The following is a 6,883-nucleotide window of genomic DNA, read 5'->3' as shown; positions in this document are numbered from 1 at the left end:
ATATATTACACTGAAAACATCTTTTCCAATTGTACCAAACAAAGCAGAGTTTAGATGCAAAAGAATGCCATAAGCTCTGTTCGTGATAGCCATGTCAATCCCCTAAAATGAGTTAGCATACACCGTTGAGTCAATGGTTTGGTCTTACACAAACATTTCACCCTTTTAGTATCATGCCAATTGAACTTTAATTACAAGAGCAATTGCCGTAATAGAACAAACGAACTTGCTCTTGCCAATAAATGGTATTTGATATGCCAATCAATGGTATTTGATATGCCAATCAATGGCCCTAAAAACTTTACTACGCGCTCAGTTAACATATGTGATATTGGTGTCTTTTCTTCTGAAGAGGCAATTCCTCGATTTTCTATGATTAATACACCATAACCTGATTTGAACTCGTAACCTTGTGGTGCAAGGTACACCACTTAAGCACCAGAACGTCTCCTTCGGATTGATATTCTTACACAAACCCCATTTGCATTTGACATTGATCAACCAACATTTATAGCACATGTACATAATCAACTACCATTATAAATAACAATTAAAACTTTTAAGACGTCCTATGATTGTAGCATCACAATAAAACCATATACAAACAACTAATGTTATCCGCATAAAATTTAGTCAATTATGGTGTACTATCTGTTGCCATATGAAATCTTTCCTACTTTATTAATTAGTCAATTAACCGATTTGTAACTCAGTTTTTACCCAAGTTGGCCGGTTTGAAACAAACCGATTTACATGGTAGAAGGACCAGTTTGGTTTAAAACAGGTTTATTATATCAGGTGCAGTTTTAAGCAGTTTCAAACTTTCAAAAAACAGGCAGTTCACACTGCTATCAAACTGGTTTCTGGAGCAGTTCAAGTAAATGCAATCTGTATGAAATAACACATTTCTTGATCTAGCTAAACGGTTGGTTATTAGAGCACTCAAAACGGCGTTCAACTACAAAGTACAAACAATGATCAAGATTCAACAACAGAACAAAAAGAAAATAAGCAACACGGAATTGTAAAAACAACAAAACAAACGCGCGCAAGTGAACCACGACTATCATATAGCCTCTAAAGCCTGAAGAACATCAGCCTCCAGATCCTCATAGTCTTCCACTCCAAAGCTGAAACGGACCAGATTGTCCTTTATCCCATATTTTTCCCTCTCTGGTTGACTAAGATCCCTGTTAAGAAAAAAAAATATCCCAAATTAAATAAACTGCAATTTAGCAAATGTTGGTACAGGTTCAATCAGTATGCACACAGAAAGAAAAACCGACTGACCAGTAAGACATAATGGCTGGCTGATCCACAATGCTTTCACAGCCACCAAAAGACGGTGCAATATACGGGATCTTTAGAGAATCGACGAATTTAATAGTGGTCGTTATGTCACCATCCACCTAAAATTAACACAAAGGAATTAAAAAATTCAACTACTTTAGAAAGTACTGCAAGGTTGGAAAACTAAAAGACAAGCAACAAAGACTTGAGTTGACCTCAAAACTGACAACACCACCGAAACCAGTCATTTGTTTCTTTGCAAGTTCATGTTCGGGATGACTTTTTAAGCCTGGATAATAGACATGCTTCACCTGTAAAGATTACACATAACTCTCAGTACCCTCTAATCGTCTTATTTACAAAATATGACGGTTATTGTCTTCAAAAAGTAATAACTAGTAAAAGATAAACAAAAAAGTGTTTGCGGGTCACTTGACCCAACCCATACTATGAAGTTATAGATTTCGGCCCAAACACACTTTGACCTGTTAGCCTACTGGCCGGGCCCACATGTTTTGCCACCAATCTAAGATATTGCCCTTATGTGATAAACTAAAAGTACCTTAGGATGTGCCTCTAAAACTTCGGCCATCCTCTGCGCAGTGGAATTCTGCTGTTGTATACGTAACTTTAGCGTTTTCATGCCACGAATGAGCAGATACGCAGCATTCTGACATCCGAAAGACACCATTAATAATGTCAACCAAAATTTCTCAATAACGAAAACCTGGCAATGTAGGATACTAGGATACTTACAGGATTAATAGTGCCACCTAAAACATGATGCACGATACGAACTTGAGAAACTATGTCAGTAGATCCGCTCACACAACCACCAAGCACCTGGGAAACAAAAGCAAAGGTTAACAAGATTCACAATGCCAGTAAAAAATAGATTAGCTAAAAGATATAAATGCTTACATCATTGTGACCACCAAGATATTTGGTTGCAGAGTGCACAACAATGTCAGCACCAAGCGCAAGCGCCTTCTGGTTCAAAGGTGTAGCAAACGTTCCATCAATGCAAACCAAGGCTCCTTTAGCATGGCACAGCTTTGAAACCAGCTCGATGTCAACACATCTAAGAAACGGGTTAGTTGGCGACTCAGTGAAAAAAAGACTAACCTGTGACATTAAACAACGTGTAAACATTTATTCCTTTTTTTATAAATTACATAGAGGCTATAGAGTTGGATTTAAATTTCTACTACTACTGACTTTGTGGTTATCTAGTGCAGATTTGAGTCCAGCTATATCTGCAGGGTCAATGACCGATGCCTGCATACCAAAGACAAATAGAGCATTTAAAAAATGCGTATCTAATAAACATACGTATTACAATAAATAAGAAACCAGGTACGTAAATCATACAGTGATCCCCATTTTGGGAAGAAAGGTCTCAATGAATATCCTAGTTTTCCGGTAACAATCAGTTGTAGTGATTATGTGTCCCCCAGCTGGAACCAGGGCTAACATCATGACGGTGCTAGCGCACATTCCAGAGGCTAGTATCAAGGTTGATTCGGCTCCTTCAAGCTGACTGTTCTTCATAAAAATCATGGTTATACTTTTTCTCTTAGTATCATGAAACTTTATTGAGGGAAAAACAATATAAGAAACAGATAACAATACCTTATCTTTTCCTCCAAAACCTCGGTAGTAGGATTCCCATACCGCCCGTACTCAAAACTAACATGACGTTTTTCCTGAATAAAAACCAAAGATCCAGAAGTTTGCAAACATGAATAACTAGATGAGTAACGTCAAATTCAAGGAAAGTTACTTTGTTTTAACCCTTGCCTGATAGTCCAAATTTAATACTTTCACTCAAAAGTATCAGAAAATCATACTCTTGGTGTATTTAATCAAAAAACCTCAACTTTACTAAAGTTGGAGTCTCGCAATGATTCGGTTTACAAAAGCATACTCCCAAGCATTTTGATCGCAAAAACCAATGCGTGAAGCACCCGCATCAGTGGATCACGTATGAGAATCGTTCATTATTCAACAAAAATGCTAAAAAAACATTCACAGATAATATTTTAACTTGTTAACTTTTAAACACTAAATAATGGTTAACCGCACCAGATCGTGATGTAGCGATGAGATCTCATCACCGCATTGTGTCGCGCGCATTTTAAAACCAAGATCAGTAATCAATTCATAAGCAAGTCCAACCAAATCCAGAATAAATAAACAATCTATACCCATCTGGTTATAAAGCAGCAGATAACTTAAAAACCGAAATTTTAACATGTATATTTGATTGTATCACTGTATACCTTGAAATCAATAAGCTCAGCAGTTTTCTTGAAAAAGTAAGCAGATGTATTAACCACAGGGGTAGTTATTGCATCAGTAACAATACCACGACCCAATCTCTCACCTAACAAAAAGCATCTCCAGATGATTATTATTATTATTTTGTTAATATTAAAAACGTTGCAGAAAAGACATAGTTGGTAGGAGAATAAAACATACCAGCATGAATGGCAACGCTACCATCACCATTCAAAAATGAAGACTCATTAACCTGTACAGAACTGCTACCATTACAAAACCCTAAACTACCCTTACTATTATCATTATAAACATCTTCACCCGCAGCGATCGGGGCGGAGACGGCGGAAGCGGCGGCCTTAGCCTCCGCCGCCGCCGAAGACGGGGGCTGGTTGTCAGACCATGAGGCAGCGACAATCTGAGCAACACCGATGTTGCTGCAGTTCCTACGAGCCTTGTTGCTGAGCTGTCGGACAAAGTTCGGCGGGAACCTGAGGATCAAGGAGGATATACCGAAGGGTCTGTTACCGGAACCGACACGTGGGTTGCACGAGAAGCGTGAAGCGGTGGGGCGGGGGATAGTGCCGGAAAAAGCGGGATCTGAACGGCATTGGAAAGAAAGAGGAACCCTAGAAGCACAGGAGGAGATAGTCATTTTGGGGGAAGATCGTACGGTTGATATGAGAGATTTGGATGAAATCTGAGGATTCAGGTGAGGAGGATTTGGTATGGGGTTGCTTTATAGGAATGATCAGATTCGATGAACCGAAAATGAGAGGGGAAGTTTCCTGGTGAAAGGGCTGTGAGGGTAGATTTGTCTTTCTAATTTTAGAATATTTTCAGATTTTTTTTAAAAAAAGAGACTGATTGGTTTTTTTTTTTTTAAATCACACGAATCGTAAAAACCAAGAACAATGAATCACATAATTACAAAATTACATCAATATGATTATTTAATCAACAAGAACAAGGTTGATTGGTTTGTAATCTCCTCTCATTAACCATGTGGACATAGCACTGGGGTTGGTGGCAAAGACTTATAAAACACTATAAAACATGTAAGTGTGAGGTTTTTGGTTTAAATCTTTTAAAGAGAAAGAAATTTGTCCTTAAAAAAATAATTGTATGTACATGGATCTTGTATGATTTGAAACATATAGCTCATGAATAAAGTGGAGACGTCTTACCGTCAGTATGTTTTTAGTGGACGAATTTCTTTTAAAATAATAAGATATAATACCCAAACGCAATTATATACTTAAGACTACTGATTTTTTTTATAAATGAAAAGGATTCAGCTTTATAAAATTACTAAATTAGCAATGCTTTCTTTAGAAAAATACAATAGGTATCCATCACCTCCTCACCCCAATCTTAAATAAAAAATGAATCTGAAACTCTGATTAATTAAGTTAAGTTGGTGGGATAAGGACAAAACAATAAGGAAAATATATACCTGTTTACCTGAAATATACACCTGAAAACTTTTAAGTTTTATACTTATTTTCCTTTAACTATAGTTTAGTAATGTTTCATTCTTGTAGTTTTTTTCTTTGAAAAATATTTTTTCACTTTAAATATATATTTTGATGGCATTATTCATATTTATATGTTATAAAATACAAAACTATCTTTTGAGATAAATATTAGAGTAAACTGCCATTTTGGTCCCTGAGGTTTGGCCAGTTTTGCCACTTTAGTCCAAATTTCAAACCTTTTGCCATTTTGGTCCCTATGGTTTCAGTTTTATTGCCATTTTGGTCCAAATCTCAAATCAGGTCAAATTTAAAAAAACTGATTTTTGTCCTTTTCCTCAGGGGCATTTTGGTCATTTTGCATTATATATATATATATATATACTCTCATCTCTGATTCTCTCTCTCTGTATCACACATTCAACCCTCCATCTTCTTTCTCTTCACCCACAACCACCACCTTCCATGACCACCTCCACCACCAATACCCATAGTCGCAACCTCATACCACTACCCTTCAGCCTAAAAAGCAATTGTTCTTCTGATAACGACACGTGCATCATTAAAAGGTTTGAGATTTGAAATCACCGGAAGTCGATCGACAGAGAGAAACAGAGGGTTTAGTTTGTCCGGTGAACAGTTAGAGAGAGAGTGTGTGTGCAGTGGAGACCAGAGAGAAGTCACCGGCACTGGAAAGAAGTCACTGACACGACAGATCCGAGTTATATCTGTGCTTTTATGGGTAGCGACGACATAGGAAACCACCACAACTCAAAATCCCACAAACATAATCACAAAATCACACATTATTCGAATCAAATCACGGTATTCGGACTCTCAAATTCGTCGTTGGTGGATTAGTCTAAGGTACGCGTCATCATAGATCTGAACGAATTGATGCTTCGTAAATTAGGTTTACGTAGTTGTAATTCGAGATCGATGCTTCCGGCGGTGATAGTGCCATTGGATTTAGGTAATTCGCTGCGTAAAACCCTGAGTATGAAGGAGACTCTTGTGATAATTACTGGGATACAACAAATTATGGCAGAGAACACGAGTTCGGTTAGTTCGGTTCAAGATCCTGTTAACAACCATGACTGTAATCATGTTGTTCAAGATGATGGATTTCAAGAAAGTGAAGCTGAGGTAATGTCGTTAGAGGGTGATCGGGTATTTGAAACCGCGTTGGTGAGTGATTCGACTGGTTTATGTGGCGGTGGTGGAGTTCATGGTGGTATTAGAGAGAGAGAAGAGAGAGAAAAGAGAGAGAGAGAGAGGTTTTTAGAGAGAGAGAAGAGAGAGAGATTGGGGTTTTACAGAGAGAGGAGTCAGGAAAGAATGTGCAGAGTTTTTTTGAGGGTTTTTTTATTTTATTTATATATATTAATTCTTAAAATGACCAAAATGCCCCTGAGAAAAAGGACAAAAATCAGGGGGTTTTTTTAAGAAATCTGACCTGATTTGAGATTTGGACCAAAATGGCAATAAAACTGAAACCACAAGGACCAAAATAGCAAAAGGTTTGAAATTTGGACTAAAGTGGCAAAACTTGCCAAACCTCAGGGACTAAAATGACAGTTTACTCTAAATATTATAATATATTTACAGAAAGCGATGTAGAGTTTGAAATTTAACAAAACTCAAAATATGAAAAATGTAAAACACAACCAAACAAACATTGGGATTAAATAACATTGTTTTATTGATAACTGAACTGTTCACAATGATTACAAGCACAAATGTTACACGCGACATGTGACAACTCGAATTTCCAAGATTTCTATTTCGCATTTATTGCACGTTCTTGTATTGTTTAGTTGTTTAATTGCACAAATAAT

The 6,883-nt window shown here is 37.1% G+C and overlaps 1 protein-coding gene across 1 annotated transcript; it reads right to left on the bottom strand.

Moving 5' to 3' along the window:
• Positions 1-893: 893 nt before the first annotated feature.
• LOC110878986 (cystathionine gamma-synthase 1, chloroplastic) lies at positions 894-4,325 on the bottom strand. Its single transcript, XM_022127395.2, has 11 exons — positions 3,772-4,325; positions 3,573-3,676; positions 2,923-2,996; positions 2,662-2,830; positions 2,509-2,568; positions 2,212-2,415; positions 2,047-2,133; positions 1,853-1,960; positions 1,506-1,601; positions 1,291-1,409; positions 894-1,190 (listed from the first exon to the last, which is right to left on the bottom strand). The coding sequence occupies exons 1-11, from the start codon at positions 4,223-4,225 to the stop codon at positions 1,067-1,069; spliced, it is 1,599 nt and encodes a 532-aa protein (XP_021983087.1). The 5' UTR covers positions 4,226-4,325; the 3' UTR covers positions 894-1,066.
• Between the last annotated feature and the right edge of the window lie 2,558 nt (positions 4,326-6,883).

Source organism: Helianthus annuus, chromosome 9 (assembly GCF_002127325.2).
Source record: "Helianthus annuus cultivar XRQ/B chromosome 9, HanXRQr2.0-SUNRISE, whole genome shotgun sequence".
Lineage (NCBI taxonomy): Eukaryota > Viridiplantae > Streptophyta > Magnoliopsida > Asterales > Asteraceae > Helianthus > Helianthus annuus.
The sequence above is the reverse complement of the archived record's forward strand: the minus strand, read 5'-3'. Positions and strand labels throughout refer to the sequence as shown.

Excerpts from the sequence above, each read along its gene's own strand:
- LOC110878986 (XM_022127395.2), bottom strand. The coding sequence starts at position 4,225 with ATGACTATCTCCTCCTGTGCTTCTAGGGTTCCTCTTTCTTTCCAATGC. Across the intron at positions 2,997-3,572 it reads CTGAGCTTATTGATTTCAAG|GAAAAACGTCATGTTAGTTT; the intron begins GTATACAGTGAT and ends GTTTTTATTCAG. Across the intron at positions 1,410-1,505 it reads GTGGTGTTGTCAGTTTTGAG|GTGGATGGTGACATAACGAC; the intron begins GTCAACTCAAGT and ends TGTTAATTTTAG.